The 17,816-nt window shown below is 36.2% G+C and overlaps 6 protein-coding genes across 6 annotated transcripts in view; 2 read left to right on the top strand and 4 right to left on the bottom strand.

The window, feature by feature from the left end:
- trio (trio Rho guanine nucleotide exchange factor) overlaps positions 1-11,331 on the bottom strand; it is a 51,772-nt gene extending 40,441 nt beyond the window's left edge. The window contains exons 1-2 of the mRNA XM_065306549.1: positions 11,134-11,331; positions 470-553 (exon numbers count right to left, since the gene is read on the bottom strand). The gene's annotated coding sequence lies outside the window, so the exon portion shown is untranslated. The remainder of the gene's footprint in view (positions 1-469; positions 554-11,133) is intronic.
- A 295-nt stretch (positions 11,332-11,626) lies between these two features.
- LOC135795026 (U6 snRNA-associated Sm-like protein LSm5) lies at positions 11,627-12,305 on the top strand. The gene is made up of 3 exons (XM_065306577.1): positions 11,627-11,833; positions 11,911-12,107; positions 12,251-12,305. The coding sequence occupies exons 1-3, from the start codon at positions 11,791-11,793 to the stop codon at positions 12,278-12,280; spliced, it is 270 nt and encodes an 89-aa protein (XP_065162649.1). The 5' UTR covers positions 11,627-11,790; the 3' UTR covers positions 12,281-12,305.
- Positions 12,109-13,703, bottom strand: LOC135795020 (gastrula zinc finger protein XlCGF17.1-like). Its single transcript, XM_065306573.1, has 2 exons — positions 13,228-13,703; positions 12,109-12,950 (listed from the first exon to the last, which is right to left on the bottom strand). Exons 1-2 carry the CDS (start codon positions 13,510-13,512, stop codon positions 12,528-12,530), a joined length of 708 nt encoding a protein of 235 aa, XP_065162645.1. The 5' UTR covers positions 13,513-13,703; the 3' UTR covers positions 12,109-12,527.
- A 267-nt stretch (positions 13,704-13,970) lies between these two features.
- LOC135795014 (alanyl-tRNA editing protein Aarsd1-B) lies at positions 13,971-16,726 on the bottom strand. Its single transcript, XM_065306566.1, is given in 9 exon segments — positions 13,971-14,556; positions 15,059-15,172; positions 15,235-15,499; positions 15,502-15,539; positions 15,600-15,853; positions 15,916-16,182; positions 16,184-16,297; positions 16,414-16,542; positions 16,601-16,726. Coding segments are annotated over 9 exon segments (1,224 nt in total). The 5' UTR covers positions 16,640-16,726; the 3' UTR covers positions 13,971-14,552.
- RpS28b (Ribosomal protein S28b) lies at positions 14,037-14,422 on the top strand. The gene is made up of 2 exons (XM_065306579.1): positions 14,037-14,239; positions 14,296-14,422. The coding sequence occupies exon 1, from the start codon at positions 14,037-14,039 to the stop codon at positions 14,232-14,234; it is 198 nt and encodes a 65-aa protein (XP_065162651.1). The 3' UTR covers positions 14,235-14,239; positions 14,296-14,422.
- Positions 16,727-16,739: 13 nt separating the features above from the next.
- On the bottom strand, positions 16,740-17,595 carry Pfdn4 (prefoldin subunit 4). Its single transcript, XM_065306576.1, has 4 exons — positions 17,435-17,595; positions 17,275-17,379; positions 17,092-17,208; positions 16,740-17,029 (listed from the first exon to the last, which is right to left on the bottom strand). Exons 1-4 carry the CDS (start codon positions 17,459-17,461, stop codon positions 16,880-16,882), a joined length of 399 nt encoding a protein of 132 aa, XP_065162648.1. The 5' UTR covers positions 17,462-17,595; the 3' UTR covers positions 16,740-16,879.
- Positions 17,596-17,816: the final 221 nt, after the last annotated feature.

Consider the following 17,816-nt stretch of genomic DNA (forward strand, 5'->3'; position numbering starts at 1 on the left):
ATTTCAATCCCGCATTGGAGCATGTGTGCCTCATGTGTATGCGGGCGTAATTTGTAACACAAAAGGATTAAACCTCCAAGCGCGCATTGAAGTTGCGACAGGACGAAACAGGACGACGCGTGCGATAGCCCGTAATTCCCGATACTCGCTTTGTGCAATCCGCCGGTCCTTTCGCCGGCGCGCAAAATCCGCCTTCGGATTAGCGAGCAACCCAATCAAAATGCATGGAATCGTTGATTAACAGACTGGCTATACGGCATAAAACGTCAATTTGCTATCGTTAATTGGATTCATAACTTCGTTAGCGACCGCTTTACGTAAACCTTTTCGTTTTGCGACGAGGGGGAATATTTAGTTGGGTGGATATTATTGCGAAGGCGAACAGAAATCAAGCTTTGAATATTGAGTAGGTAGCTGCTACAGCAATTAAACAATTTAAGTGGAAAAATTTGGTTATTTTAAGACTTACCACTTAATGTTTCAGTGAACGTCAGATAAACGTTTGCCTCCTCTTATTGTTCTGACATCGATATTTACATTTACGTAAGTACATCTGAAACAAAGAAAAGAAACACGAAATTAGGTTATTTTTTCTTCGAAGTTTTTTGTTGGAAATTTAAGCATTACAGCCAGAATAAACAATCTAATTATAAACAAAGTTTATTTTAACTTAAATGCATCGCACACGTCAGTTCCCGTCGAAATTTCCCGTTTATATTGCAAATTGTAGCAATTTCAATATTACCTTTAAAATGTAATGTACACAATTACACTTCGAAAACACGTCATTGATTGTTTTATTGCTCTGAACCAATATTAACCGTTTAAACATAAAAACATGTTACTAAAGCACGAAAATATTTGCATTCGTTGAAACAAAAGCGTGAATCCCTTTCAGAAATTTGTTAACCACCTATTTTCCACACGGTCGACTACAAATTTCAACGCGTCACAAACAAAAACAGAAAATAAAAACCGACAGACATCGGCAAAAACAATCGCGTTACGTCACCGACAATAGAAAAACTTCAGCACTGCGTTCATTACGCGTACCTACTAATTCGTCACAACTTGTTACCACTCGTTACCGGCAACACGTTTTGTTCGCTCATCATCGAAGCGATACGGAAAACTGCGAAACGAGAAGACAATGAATGGTTTCACAGTTTACTGCACGTATTGTCCGAAAGCGTTGGCGTCGATAAGAAGAAAAAAAACCGGGAGAGAGAAAAAAAACGCAAATGCTGCAAAGAGCAGCAGCAATTCGCGGAAAATGCGCTTCGGTTAGAAGACAATACTATACTGCACATCTTCCTGCAGTGTTATTTGCAGTAACTTTTCGTTTGCGCGACAAAGTACTATCGTTCAGTAAAGTGTGGATTTTTTAGCTGTTTGTAGATAGATCCTAAAGTTCGATGGAATTACACGAATGACATTGCAACATGATCGTCACGTAGAAAAGAAATGGAAAAGTTCTGGAAGTGGAAAAGAAATGCACGAAACAATAAATCGCTTTTGACAGTCTGTAATAAATTTATAGTAAACGAGAAGTTGTCGTATATTCATTTCTACAATGTCTTTTTCGTTACGAATGGAACGTGAATCAGCAAGAAATCATCGGGAAATCATATTTCACGGTGGTAAACAACTTTATCCACCTTTCATGTTAAAACTGAAAGGAAATTTCTTATATAAAAGTTATATTTAAGCACTCTACCCTCTACTTCCTATTAAATAAATGTTAGAAAATAGCTTTTCAATTTATGAAAGACTGATTTTTAATCTCCAACAAAATAAATCAAAATAAAATATTTCTTAACATGAAAATCTTTAGTTTATGTCCCCCTCTGAACTTTACAATCAATGATTTAACCGTTAATAATAGTATTTGCTTACAAACAATTAATTGCACCTAATTATAGATTGTTTAATGCGCGCTAACAACCTTGTGCATAAAATTTCCAAACCAGTTGCGCTGCTAATTGAACATTTCGAGTATTGATCACTCACTAGCGCCACGCAATAACCAGCATACATACACAAACAATACGCAGAAGACGTCGACGTCTCTCGAATTTTCCCCGAATCACTTAAATTCCAACGATTCCAGGCGCAAGACACACCACACCGATGGTCGTTTATTGCACGCGCGCGTTTTGCTAAATTTAGCGCCGGCATTTCGTTGCTCACTAAAATATTTACACGTATTTTACACGCGTATGTACTTACTTTCATCTCTGTACGCGTGCACACCTAAGAAGCAAATGCATTTCGACTGTGAATGTTTACATCGCGACAACCACACATGTGCTTCTTGTTCGCTTCTGCTTCCGCCTGCAATAGGTATGTAGATGTGGAATATAAAATTCCTTAAGGGTGGAAGCAGCAACAGTGATGGTGGCGTACATTCCGGCACCGCAGTTTAGTGTTGGTTTGTTGGGTACTTTGCAGGAGGAGTGTAAGTACCCGCGATGAAAGCGGGCGATCTTTTTTAACGCGCGCAATCAGAGTGCACTCATAAAGTGTGGAATGTAAAATATGTCGATGCGAAAGGAAAAAATAGAGATGAAAGACACTTCTTGGGGTGATTGATAGATAAGCTGATGAAAGACAGTAGGGGAGAGTCGAGATGAAAAAGAATGTGAAATTAATATCTTTCAGTTTTAATAAGTATGAAATTTAGAAGAATTTTAAAGAAAAAATGTAAAAATGCTTGAATTTAATAATAAAATATTCTGAAATCAATTATGTGGGTTTAAAAATGAATATTTTATAGCTGATTTTGCTAAAAATAAGAAAATATTGCCATATTTTTAATAAAATCACCCCTGGCTCTACTCGTATAAGACTATAAACTCGTCTGCTAATGTAGGCGTATTAAGAGAATTAATTGCTTTCAATGAGGCGCAAAATTAATTGCCGACGACTGGCGATGGCGCCTAACGTCAAGGTCATTACTATAATGCCATAATTAACAAATTGTGCGCGTCACTTGCAATTTGTGTCACATGCACCGCTTCAAAATTGAATTCAATTTCTAACAGCGCGCAAAAATAGCGAAATAATTTTCCAAATGGAAAAATACTTCCAGCGTAGCCCCGGCGAAAAATAAACGCAATTCATTTCCGCATTATTCCCATTCGTTTGCATACGTACGCCCGTGCATATCTTCGCTTTCCATTCAATACCTCGCTTTTCATTTCGCCGTGTATTTTTCATTTTCGCGCATTCACTGCGGGCGGTATTGTTTATTTGCTCCACCGACGGCGCAAATTGCGCCCGGATTGGATTGTGCACCACAGCCGCGCCACGTTCGTCTTAATATAGGATTCCGCATTAAATTCCGTGTTAAATGCGGCTTATATTTGCATATGTAGAGTACGTGCTTTTGCAGAAATGGCGCGGTTTTAATGAGATATCGAGATATGCACCCACCTAGAGTGGAAAAAATGTATATAGCTACGCAAACGGACAAAGAAAAACGCAAGGAAAATGGAAACGCGGCACAGACATGCGAGACCGACGAATAACAAATAGATGCGATGTCGTGATGGATGCACTCCCCTTCGGCGAGTTTCTATTGTATCTCTGATGAAACTTTTATACATTGTGAATCTAGAACAACAAACAACTAACTGGAGCTGAAACGCTTGCAACCCTTCGGGGTGATTCTAGGGCGTAAGTACAATAAATGAAATGTAAATATTGAACTACGGACGTAAAATATTATTGTGCAAAGTGGGCTATTTTAACATTTCTACTTTCCTTGGGTTACTAAATGGTAAATAGTTCATTGTTTATTAAACCAACAAAGTAGGACTGTCAGTAATGGTGCAATACGCGTTTATAAATGCAGCACTACAGGCGTCCAGAAAAATATTTTATTTAAAGTATTGAAAAACCTACATTTTCAACGCTTCACAATTTCTTATCTCTTGTGCAAGGATCAGAGTTGATCTTGTGAGCAGGAAATTCACTGCTAATGAAGTACGCTTGAATTCAATGCGTGGCTGCCGGATATGGCGCCATCAAACACACAAACTCGGCCCGCTCTCGCGCGCTCAGGATAATACAAATTAATTTAATCCGCACGGGTTCTCGTCCTCGGCCTCATCGGAAAGGACAATGAACTGATCCGTTGTTGTTCGGCTTTGTTTGAAGCACTCTGCTTTCCGATGAGATTTTTCAGTTTTTCCGCAGCGCCTGCCGTTGATTTCTATGCCTTTTTATTTGTGAATGACATCATTAACCCTTTCTATGAATAAATAATTAATTAATTGACGAGTCAAATACTCAAAGTCAAATACGGGCAAAGGGTAAATTCCGGTCAATTTATTTTTACTTTCAAGTCTCGTTTGATTTTTTACTTCTGTAAAATGTTGCAAGAATGTTCTTCCACAAAAAAATAAAAAGAATCGTGCCTAATTGAATTTTCAACTTTTTTACGGTTGCGTTCTTCCCATTTTTCCGTGGCTTACTCGGTATCTATTTTTATCAGTCGGCCATTCTTTGCACTTTATGATCCGCTGAAACGCTCTTTCATGTTCCATCAAACGTCCTTTATTTTTTCGCCTACTAGAGAGCGTTGAGTGCGCCGAGACGGCTGGAACGCGTGGAAAATTAGCATCATTGAAAAGTCCACCCTCCATCAGCATCTGCATGAAAGAGGTCTTTCTGTATAGCAACAGGGGCGGAAGAGAGGGGGCAAACCGCCCAGGAATTGAAAAGCATCCGAATGTGTCTTGCTATTCACTTGTTGTTCGCAGAAGCAAGGTAAAGAAGGGTTTAAAAATAAGAAATAAAAATATAGAAGTATTCATAATGAATACAAGAATACAGGTAGAGAAAAAATATATAAAAACCGCATAATAGCCAAGGAATAAAAATAAAAAGAAACTAAACAACAAAACAAAAAGAGTTGCTAAAATTATTACTTTAGTGCCAAAAAATCCAATAGAAAATTCTAAAACTACGTAATCGTAGTGATTAACATCCATTATTTAGCAGCTAACGATCTCGATAAATCGCAACGCAAATATTTTCCCATACGAAAACACAGCATTACGTAGCCGCAATCAAATTTTACTATTTGTCAACATTCCAAACACCGCACAACCACACGTGAGTCTTCTTCTTCTTCATCATTATCGTCTTCAGCTTACTGCATGTGTAAGCCGCATAATACCCATCGTAAACGAGGAAACAAAAATAACTTTCACCTTTCGTCGCAGTAAGTCGAGCTTAACTTCTGCGCTCAGTTCGCACACGCTTCGAAGGCAAACCAGCGCGAAGAAGCGCTGCCACTGCAGGCGGCAGTGTTTTTATACTTTGGCATACATTTACGTATAACATCAGCGCAGGTATTACGCGATTATTGTGCGTGCGACGTGTCAGACTGAATGAAGTAATTACTTGAATTCTTAGCGCAAAAACAACAAATGCATTATATTTTCTATTACAGCATGATTATTACGGTTGAAATTTTCGTAACGTGCAGATTCTTCAATGTGTTTTGTTCCAGCAATGCGTAAAAAAGCAAATTTACGTTAAAAATACTTTAAAACAACGCAAAAAGTTAAGTAACACCCGAAAACATAACCTAATTGTCTTTTAAGCACAAAACGCGACTTCCTTTTCTCCTCATTAACCGCTACAATTCATCGTGTGAAGTATTCCGACTTTACGACATTTTAATTGATTATTCTTCATTTAATTGCCTCAAAATACAAATGTAGAAATAAATAATGAGTCGATAAACTAACGATTATATAAAATATCACGCGTATTGCATAATCTCGTAAAAATTAAAAAATAAACACATCTATCATCTTAGAGCCGAATGTTTATCTCGATATTTAATTGCTATACTTTTAAAATCAACGCAGAGATGCGCGCATTAACAAGATATTAATAACAAACAGCGCTCGCAACTTTCAAAGCTTCGCTCGCCATGCACCAGGCTCACAACTTTACTCGCTGGAAGCTGAGCTGCGATGAGATGAGATGAGAAAAACACGTCGGAATGCGTGCGGTTTGCGGTTGCGCAAGGAACGCAGAGCACACAGGTAGATCCTCACATCCACGGCCACATCTTCCGTTATGCGACCAATTATTTATTATTAATTAATTTTTGCTCTGTGCCCAGCAGACTTTTAAACAAAAATAACAAAAAAAATGTGAATTTATAATTAGCGGACGTCTCTATTTTAATCATAAACGAGTCATTATGACATCGTTAGAATTAAAATTATGAAGAGGAAAAGGAAAATGCCCATCCGGCAGTAATAGGAAATCAGAAACAAAATAAAAATAAATATCTCTCAAGTGCCAAGATAATTACTTCGTTTAAACGCAATTTATACGCATCACAAGTCAATCTGCTGTTGGTAATATTGGCACCGTCTGCGCTTTTAGCTTTTTTTAATTTCAAAATTTAAAAATTAACTATCTAATCGCTGTTCAAGTGGCGATTACGTCGATTATGGCGCCGACGAGCATCAGACATCTGTTTCAGCGCGCGCGTCTCAGCCAAAAGCTCATTTCAAGGTTACCAACAGAAAACAGTTGTTCTTTAGCAAGCATACTGACACGATAAAATAAATTCAAATAAAAACAGATTATAAATCACCGCGTGTGGCATCTGCGGGGCTTTTCACGCTGTTTTCGGCGTCATATCGAATTATTCCACCGCAGAATGAATGCAAAAAGTTGAATTACTTTCTGATAAAACTCGGCTTTACGTGGCAAAAGTTTAGACGGATTTGGGTAGGCGCTTGCAAAATTTTTACTGCGCCCACCATGGCGAACTACCTCCTACCTGTCGGGCCAGTTTTTCCTCTTTAGGTCTTTAGTCATTTTATTTTTTGCTCGCCAAAGATCCATTGTCTCCTTTTCAGACACAAACTTCAGACCCGGAGACCTGAATACCTGAATATTTCAAAAGACCATTTTACACTTGTGACGCTAAACGATAGTTGTGGTAGAAATTCGTATTATCGAAAAACATTTTACAAACCAAACAGATGCTTACAAAATGTTTAAAATATAGGCCACAAATAGAAGCAAATATTTATGCGTATGTGTATGTAGCACGCATATTAATAGACATATTCTATGATTCTATGAATTTTCTATTCAATGCCATTTATTAGCGCTCGACTGCTACGGATGTAGCGCGGACGTACGCGCATAAATATTTGATGCGGACATGATTTATGATCTCAGATTTAATAATCTCTTATTTAAGCAGAAGGTATCATCCAAAAAATAAGAAAATAACTTCGGCACATTAATATCAATTAAGCACAAAGCTTCGGACAGTTTCAACACGCGTTTTTTTCTTTCAAAGCCATCGTCGCGAAACGAACTGAAACTTTTACATGATAGTTTTTTTTTTTACGTATAGACTTGATTTCCTGTGTCCGGCACGTTAAAAAGTTTAAACTTTCGTTGGTTAACGATGCCAAACGTCCAAAGTTTTTAAGTTTCGTGCCAAACTTTTATCCACACTCAGAAACAAACAAAAAATTAAACTAAAATATTGCAGTTAAATTTTACAAATAAAATTTTATTTCTGCGAGAGTGAAAAAATAATAAAAACGAGTGCAGGCATAATTAAATTTGGTTGTAAATTGTGAAAATTGGACAGCATGCGGTTGGTTGTGTGTGAATGGCGCAGTATGCACACACGTCACTGCCATCCGGACATTCCTGCCATTGGTCATTACATGCATTCATGAAATATCATCCCATGTACGCTCGCGCGACTGCATGAATCCGCCCTGAATACTGTCACTTAATTAAGTGCATTACGCCGGATTGCGGCACAACCCACGTCGATAACATGCAAAATAACATTCTGAACAATGTAAACCCAACAACAACAATGTACCGAAAATATATTTAGATCACAATTCGCGGTAATTAGCTCAAATATGTTATTATAAATTAAAAATATCCTGCAATCTTACAACTGCAATTTTTCGCTGCATAAATTACACAGTATTTGCTACCGAAAGGTATTAAAGTTAAATGGCGTTAAATAAAGTGCAACTGTAGCTGACCGCATGAAGGCAAGCTACAAAAGTCCACATCGTTTCGCGGTATAGATTAAGTTTAATAAAAGAGCTCACGCGTTGGCATACGCGGCGCGTTGTGTTGCGCGTTGCATAAAACTTGGTTAATTAATGCGCGCGCGGTGCAATGTACTTAATGCACTTGAGGAAATTCAATTTGCTCGCTCGCTCGCAATGTGTACTAGACCGCGTACAGCGACGCGACGGCTAGACACACGCAGCGCACCACAACATTGCGCTCTTTTGACTCACATGTCCATTTTTTACACCACACATTGTGTCTAATGTTTGTAATCTGATTTCGAAGGTTGGAACACAAAGATCAAACAAATTCGGTTAACGTACGTGCTTTGTCATCAGTAAAAAAAAAACTAAAAACTTAAACAATTAGTCACAAAGTCACGATTCGACATCAAAACAGAAGAGTTAAAATTAAAAAAGCAACACGCAGGCGAATCATGTTCTTTTTTAGTTTTTCGTTGGAAATAGAAATTGTTACAATTGATGAATTTCTTTCTGCTGAAAACATTGTTGCACGTTCCAAAAGACGAGTTACTTGACCTCTCCTAAATCAAGCTCTTGAGTAAGTGAAGTCTGCTTCTGCTGCTGTTGCTGCTGCGTCGTCTTCAGCCCAAGTCATCTCGTCGCGCCGACGAAATGAACGAAAAGCTAAACCAATTGAGAGCAGCAACACGCACAGAGCAAGAGCAAACACAACGGCGCACAATTTATTTCATCAATTCCGCGACGACGCGCACTTTGCCAACTTACGCACGCACAACAACCACAACAACCGTAAGCGACTTGAGCACATCGTGTAAACAACTTATCTTCGGCTCATTAATTACGAAACAATTACGGTGTCAATTCACTATCGATAAATAAAAAACTAAGCAAACTTGAAAAAACGGAAATGTGAGTGTTTGTCGGATCAAAGGTTTAATCTTAAACATCCTTTTAAGTATAAAAAAATATAAGATTTAGGTGTTAATTAAGTGTTAAATAAATTTGTTGCTTTTCTGTTTCGAAGATTTGCCAATATTTTCAGAAAAAATGAGAAAAATACGCGTTTGACCACTTTGGTCATTGTAATCAACAAATTCAATACTTAATTAAATATGCAATTTAACTTAGAATGTATTTCTAAAATAATAATAATTTTATCACGTAATTACCTGATAACTATAATTATTTATATACCATTCGCGTTCCACGTAAAGGGCGCCGTAACTACCATGACTATCAAAATATTTTCCAAGGAAAATTTATTGCGGCATAACCAGTTGCGAAAGCGCCCGATTGATCAATAAGTACACTAGCGATACATTTATATTCGCTTACTCGGAATCCGAACGTAAAAACATTCAAAACGCGCGTTTGCGAATTCATAAATTCCACTTTGAGGAGCAATTTAACGACGCGCGGAGGGCAGGTTAAGGTAACCCCAAGGACAAAGCACTCGACTAGAAAACTCTCACAGGAAAAAATAAAGGTTCAAGGCTGTTGGGGGACACTTCTAGAATAGAATGATGAATCGATATCAAATCACAATTATTTCAACAAAAGCCGATACATATTCAGCGTTCACCAACACCAAAAACAAGTTATCAACAAGAGAGAATTAAAGTTTGACGTTCGAATCACTTGACTAAGCAAGCAATCCAAAGTATTAATCATCCATTGATTGCGCTGCTTTTGTTCATTATCTCTTTCAATGTGCCAATGCTTCAAATAAAGAAGTTGGAGCCTTCTGTTTCCGATAGAATTTCTATCGCCAATTGTGCAGATTCAACACACAAAGGACACAACAACCGCGTGTTATTCAAGTTTAAATAAATGAAGATCTCAATGAAAATGACTTCCCATGAAGAATTACTACCACTGCGGTTTTAACTCATCATTGATTCAACACAAAATCAATAAGAAATTAATCGTCTCGATTACTACACAGAACAAAACGATGTCTATTAAAAAACAAACTATGAATAACCAGCGAGGTAATTAAAACCGACACATAAAATTATAAGAGCACAACGTTTTTAAATTTTAGCTAGGCATATTTACTAAACTAATTATTCACAAACAAATTTCTACTTTTTGTTGGAACGTGATGATGATAAAGATGTTATACAAACAACAATTTGGAATGACCCACGGAAAAACTTGGACAGCGATAAATTGAATTTCTTTGTCGCACACATGTCGACGCGTATCATTTTTGCAAGATTTATTGTAGCAATTCGCCACCCTCAACCCTCAACTCCCATTTGATCATAAATATCACGCAACCGGAGAATGACAATGCGGAAAGTCATCCACAGCGCAATTTACAAGCCATAGCTGGACGTGATGTGTTGGCCCATGTTTGGACCATTAATAGGTGCGCTTTGATTTATTTCCACCGAGGTGGCCTCGTCCACCCACTTCTTGTGCGTTATCATTGTATGTATCTCATATATTATACATGCAGTTCCTCGCGTAGAAAACAAAACCACAGCGGATGTTTTGTTAGAATATTTTTTGGTTTTTGTTTACATTTGTGGTGGATTTTTGATAACGCGCAAAATCCACACAAATAAGATTTCTTGATGTATTTTTATCTTTGGAAGTTGATAAAATAACTCAATGACAAGTAATCTTGTATAAAAGTTTGGTGTTGGCCAATACTAGAAGATATGTTGTTTGTTGCAACATGCTACAGATTGTTATTCCTGATTCTGGCTTCTTTCTCTTTCGAGTGTTGTGGGTTTGAAAATAACGGGATGCTAATTGCATGCACCAGCCTCAGAGGATCGAATGCGGCTTTCGCCGTGCGTCCGCAGACCGAAAATCATGTGCATGAACCTGCGTCGCCTAGGTTTCGCCCACAAAGGCATCGGCGCGCCGCCGACGCCGCCGCCGATCAGCCGGCAAACAAATTTCACCAATGACGAATGCGACATCGCCCTTCGCCGCCCCGCCGCACACGCATTTCGCACCGAAAATACTCTCCGGCGGCGCAGACGGTTTGTTTTGTTCGGCGTTGGATGCGATGTGAATCAAAACAAAAATCACTCACCTAAAGCTGGGCGCCGCTGCCGATGACTAAAAATCCACATGAACGCACAGCACGAGCATTATTGTCACGAGATTACGCGTCTAGCTTCACTTAAAGTTACGTCCTAGTCATTTGAAAAAATATAATCTAACACTCACTTACAGCTAGCGCGCCGCGCGCGACTTCCATCTTGCCGTGCACGAAACGGACTGAGGGGCATAACTTATTTCTGCGCATTCCGAACGGCACACGCACGCCGACCCGTTCGGCACGCTTCGGTCGCGCACTCGTCCATTCACACCGGCTGATTGTCAATGAATACTTCCGGAAAACGAAGAGATTGGTTCGGTTGGCAGCACTGCGCGACGCAACCATAGCTTTAATTCAGAAATCGTATTATTTGTTATTTATATAATTATTGTATGCTTTTCTAATTCTAATTCTACTATGTTTTATAATAGACTTAAATGCGCAAAAGACTAAACTGCTTTTGTCTTATTGGCGTTGAAGCAACAAATGTTCAGAACTACCAACCTAACTATCCCTAAACACAAAACGAAAAACAAAAAGCAAACGTTCTTAGTTTTTTCATAATTTACAATTAAGTAAGAAATAACACAGTATTATTACAACAAATTACGTTCTTTAGCCTAAAGTACAAATTATTAACCGATAATCATGAGTACTATGCCTATAAGTTCTTCAACACTTCTGCCGCTCGGTAAGTTTGCAAAATTTGAGGTTACAATTTGAAACAAATGACAAACACTTTCATATCATGAATTAAATGTTTTTCAGAATTGGTGGATAAATGTATCGGCTCACGAATTCACATCATCATGAAAAACGACAAAGAAATCGTTGGAACTCTACTAGGTTTCGATGATTTCGTCAACATGTTGTTAGAAGATGTGATTGAGTATGAAAACACACCAGAAGGCAGAAGAGTCACCAAACTAGATGAAATTTTACTCAATGGCAATAATATCACAATGGTAAAGTTTAATTTATATATTTTTAGTGTCTATGGCTGAATACTTAAAATTTTTTAAAAAGCACTCACAAATATCTCAATCTGCAAGTGCTTGATAAAATATAGTTCTATGTATATTATATCATTTTTTGTTTCTTGTTTCAGTTGGTGCCTGGTGGAGAAATGCCAGAATAAATCTTAAATAAACATTTCAAAAACACCCTTGGCTGACTTAGTTGCAAACAAAGTCCATAATTTTCCTTAGATTTAAATTAAAGAATCTCTATAATATAACATTTGTACTTGCTTACAAAAAATAATCAGTAAATAGCTAATCTTAACTGAATTTGCAATCATTTTGATTTTTCGCGTGGCTTGCTCTTTGCTTTGCACTAAACTAGACTAGAAATTTATACAAAAACATGTAGTGTAATAAAACAGGTTACTTAGGATGCGCCTGCTTCAGGTGCGCGCTGAGCTCGGGCATCTTCGAGAAAGCTTCATCACAAATATTGCAAGCGTAGAGGAGAATGGCGCCGTGAGTCTTCATATGTTGCATGAGTTCCTCGTCGTTGGCGAAATCCTTCTTGCAGGTGGAGCACAAATATTCGCACTGCGTTTCGTGTTGTCGCAAGTGCGTTCGATGCGCTTTCGAGCCGATTATTTCCAGCTTACAGACGAAGCACATGAAAGCAGTGTGTTCGTCACGTATATGTTTCGTTAGCAGTGCGTAACTGCAGAATGTTTTCAGGCAATCAGCACACTGATGGTCTTCAGCGTGCAGCAACTGGTGAGATTCGAGTTTTTCCAACGAGTCGGTTTGGAATTTACATTCAGAGCAACTGTGTAATTCATTGCTGTTATCCTGAAATTAAATATTTCATTAAAATTCACGATTTCCATTTAAAAATGAAACTTCTCAAGTTCAAAACGTTAAAATTTCTGTATTTCTAAACTAATAATGAGAAATTTTATAAAAATACGTAAAAAAACAATAAAATACATATTTTTCAAACTTTTTTTTGTTTTTGTTTATCAGAAACTCCATTAAATGCAAAATAGTCACTAAGGTATGAATTTTCTTTCAAATATAATAACAAAGTGATTAAATTGTTCTTTCTGTAATAAAATTATATGCTTACATTTGTTGATAGATCAGATAATGGGTCAGACTCTTCAGAAGGCAACAAAACAATAGTCCCAGACTCATCCAGAACAAAGTCAGATCCAGGAAACTTGGTGGTATCAACTGATCCAATCTCATACTCAGTGTCACAGGTGTCTTCACTATCCACAATCGGAGAACCAGTGTCGTTGATGATTTGATAATCGGATAAATAGATAATTTCGGCGACAGTGTCTGGGAACACCTCCACTGTGACTTGTTGGTCTGTGTCTGGATCCTCCGGCTCCAGAACAGCTTCCATGACTCATTTAAAACGGCCGGCGTTAATAATCCTACAAACATCGACTATCCTACCGTACTTTTGTACTAATTCGGCATTTTGGCAAATTGTTGCAACTGCCTCAAACCACAACGTAAACATAGATCACTTTTTCATTCTTCATTTGTCTCAACTTGTCTAATAAAAATACAATGGACTGTTACTAGGGAATTCTGAAATTCTTTGTTGGTAACAAAACAAAACCTAAAAATATAATAATTATAATAATTTAAAACTATTATTGTTATATTTTAGTTCAGCATATTAAAAATCATGGTGATAGTTGTGTTAACTTATTTTAATTCAACTTATCACTGGTTTTTAAATGATTTTATAGTAATATTTTTGAAATATGCGCGTTTGGCTACAATGGCGGAAGCACCCAGTGCGCATGTTTCAAAACGCTGTCACCGGCTGTGGTTGTTTCTCTTTTTGGTTCCTTTTCTCTCCGACATCTTGCACGAGAGTCGTGTTGTCTAAGCACGTGTAAATTTTCATTAGAAAACATGGAGAAACCAGTCGTTTTGGCTCGCGTTATCCGCGTTTTGGGCCGTACTGGATCCCAGGGACAATGTACGCAAGTAAAAGTGGAGTTCATCGGAGAGCAGAACCGACAAATCATCCGCAACGTCAAGGGACCCGTTCGCGAGGGAGATATCCTAACCTTGCTGGAGTCTGAACGTGAAGCCAGAAGACTACGATAAATTAGGTATAAAACATGACTGCAACAAGTGCAAACAACAATATTAATTATCTAATTTGCAGGAGTTCCAAATGTTCTTAAAATAAGTTGTTGCTGGAGACTTTATGTGGACATCAAGTTATGAAGTTAACAATTTTGTATTTATGGCAGTAATGGCTTGCAAATAAATTTTCTTGCAACATAATGAAAGTTTGTATTATTTGTATCTGGTGCTTTATTAAACACTATGCACAGTAATAATTAAATAGTATTTCAATAGCTGCAGGCATGACCCTGGAGTTCTTGGTTTTTAATTTGAGCTGTGCAATGTAGAATGGTATTACCTTTTTTCTCTTACATTTAGGTTTACTTTATGTTGCAATAAGATATTATAACAAAAGAATACCATTATTCACAATGTTCCAGTTGTAGACCAGTGGTTTACTACTGGTAGTATCTGTACCACGGATTTATTCCAGTAACTGACCACCTACATTTTTTTATACACAATGCCACCGAAAAGAACATTTTTTAACTATACCTAAGGAGAAAAATGTGTTAAAAGCGATAAATGAAATAAATAAAGGTGCAAAAATTGGAGAAATATGTCAAAAATACAACATACCCCACACTAAGTTCATAAATAAAATAAAGTTAATACAATAATAAATAATATTTTTTTTCGAAGTACTTTCATGGTTTTCTATTTATTTTAATTTATTTTATATTAATTTTTTGATTCATGTTAATTCATAAATATTGTGTTATAACTATGACACTTGTGTAAGTGATACAAATTTTTGTTAATTATCTAGTTCTTAAACTAGTTAACAACATTATGAGCCTTTGAAATAATCTTGAAGTAGAGCATCAACTTTCTTTCTATTACCAAGATTAGCAACTTTAGCTTGGAAACGTTTACCTTTCCCAGCGCCTTTACCTCCTAGCAACTCACAAATCCTAAAAAATTAAATTCAATAAATTATTTCCAGTTTTGTGATCTAAATTAATTAAAATATTACTTGTTGCCCAGTTCTGCAATAGTTGCTTCTTCTCCACACAAAACAATATTTCCAGCTCCCTTTTCATCACCAGTTGATAAAAATAAGAATTTATCAACGTTGTTTCCAACTTCACGCAAAACGTTATTGATAAAATCAGGTTCAGCTTCCTTTTTGTGTAGACAATAATACTTTGCTTGGGAATCTTTGATTTTCTTTGCTTCCACCACTGCAATTTCTTTAAGTACATTCTGAAGGTTTTTGTTAGTAATTTTCAGGTTTTTCTGAGTTTATCGATTAAATCGACGTGTTCCATCGGTCCATTACTTAAAATCATGAATACATTGATGAATATACTTGAATAATTCTAAAAAATGCGCACTAACTTTAATAAGGCCGTAATTTTTTGTTCTCTTTGAGTTGCTTCTTCCAACTTCTTCAAAACTCTTCCTCCAACAACAAAATACAGCAAGCATTGACCTTTCCTCTTAGATTTCTCTGAGTGAAAGAGCTTGATTGCTTGCAGTTGACTTAGATTATTCACATGAGTGCCGCAACACATGTTACTATCAATTCCGTCGATGTTAATTACACGAATATCTCCCTTGTGATCATCTGGTAAACCTTTCACACTTCTTGTCTTTAAAATTAAATAATTATGCTTTAAAGATCAAAATTATGTAAATTATTTAAACATTATACTTCTGCTAATAATTCCTCAGGTGTATCTTCGCAGTAAACCTGTACAGAAACATTTCTTCCTTCTCTGATGTGCTCATTAACAATTGCTTCAATACTTTTAATCTTTTCAACTTGCAATTCAGGTGTTTCTAATTCCACATGACAAATCTCATCACCCAGCCACCAAGAAGCTGTCTTTACACCATAATCTCTTTCAATAACAGCTGAGAGTAAATGTTGGCCAGAATGCTGTTGCATATGGTCAAACCTTCTCAACCAGTTGATTTTTTTGTTTAACAACTTCACCAGGTTTAAGTTCATCAGTAACAAAGTGTAATGCTTGATCAGCTTTACGTATTACTTGATGAACTTTGATTTCATTAAGAAATCCTTCATCAAATGGCTATTTAAACAAGAATGAATTTGATTTGATTGAAATTATGCATCAAAATTATACCATATTCAATATCCAAACAAATATATTATGTATTTACTTGTGATAATAATATGTGTATTTACCTGTCCTCCACCTTCAGGAAATAGAATAGTATCCTTGCAAATGACTTCAAATCCTGTTGTTGCAGATTTCTTACCATTTTCAGTAATTTCAAAGGTTGTTGGAGTGCAAGACACAACTTCTGTTGAAAACTTTAAAAATAAGGTGTCAATTAGATTAAATGATGTATAATAATTGATATTAAGTTACTTCTTGCAAAAAACTATCCTCTTGGCATTTGAAAACCATTTTTATACCGTTTTTAAGAAATATTTACGTGTAGTCAACTTTGAAATAGATGATGCAATGTTAGGTTAAGGTTTCCTAGACAACTAACTAGAACAAAAAATTTTGGGTTGCAGTGTTTATTGTGCATATAAAGCCATAAAATACAATTATTAATTTATAATTTTATCAATGTAGGTGATTATTGATCAGTTGCAATGTGATAAATGAGAAAATGCAGCAGAAATGTATTTTTAATATAAATTATTCATCAGGTTCCAAATTAATGTGGCTGCCAAACCTTCCATACAAATGTGACTTTAAATCACTCATTATTTCTCTTGTTTTGTTTGATTCTTCCTTTAATTGATCCATTTCAACTTGAATTGCTTTCTTGTCTTCCTCTAAACATGCCTATAATTTGGTTCAAAATTTAATATAAATTGAAGTATAACTAGTAATATTCAAGACTGTACCTTAGTCTTTTCAAGATTTTGATAAACAAATACTTCTCCAACTAAATATGGGATATTTTCTTCATCATCAAGAAGCTCAATCTCTTCACTAGCTTCTTCAAAGTTTTTCATGTCATTCTACAATAGTAATGATTAAAATTCATTAGATTTAAGTAAAAAATATATTAATTTATGATTATTTACTTCTTTTATCTTTAATTCTTCTTTGATATCTTCTAGTTTCGCGTTTAATCGCGCGAATTTGTTGATTTTCTGTTGGTCCTCAAATGTGATATGCACATCTGATTCCTGTAACATTTATAGCAATGTTTGCAAGTATTCTTTGGGATTAAGTTTAACTTACTGGTTGGAATGTCCCCATGTTAGACATTTTGGTATGTATCTATTAGAATTTCTTGAGATAATTAAGAAAATGTGCACGTTCTGTGCGGTGAGTATCCGGAATCGTGGGTGCTACTTATATGGTTATGTTATTTTTACTTCATTCTTTCAGTTTAGTTCAAACTGTCAAATAATTTTTAAAAAATTAGAAAAAACTATAGCTATTTATTGAAATTTAATAAAAATATTATCATTTATTTAAATTAATTTAGTTTAAAACAACAAATTGTTAATTTGTGTAAACAAAATTGCCTAGTGCTCCAACAAACTGTTGCTGTATATATAGTTGCCTATATCAAACTTCCAAAACTTTCAAAAAGTTTCAAAAGTGCGTTCGCTCACTT

Source organism: Atheta coriaria, unplaced genomic scaffold (genome assembly GCF_025399875.1).
Source record: "Atheta coriaria isolate IRGN ID8LTWV9N9 unplaced genomic scaffold, Caltech_Dcor_3.1 hic_scaffold_6_pilon, whole genome shotgun sequence".
NCBI classification, from domain to species: Eukaryota; Metazoa; Arthropoda; class Insecta; order Coleoptera; family Staphylinidae; genus Dalotia; species Dalotia coriaria.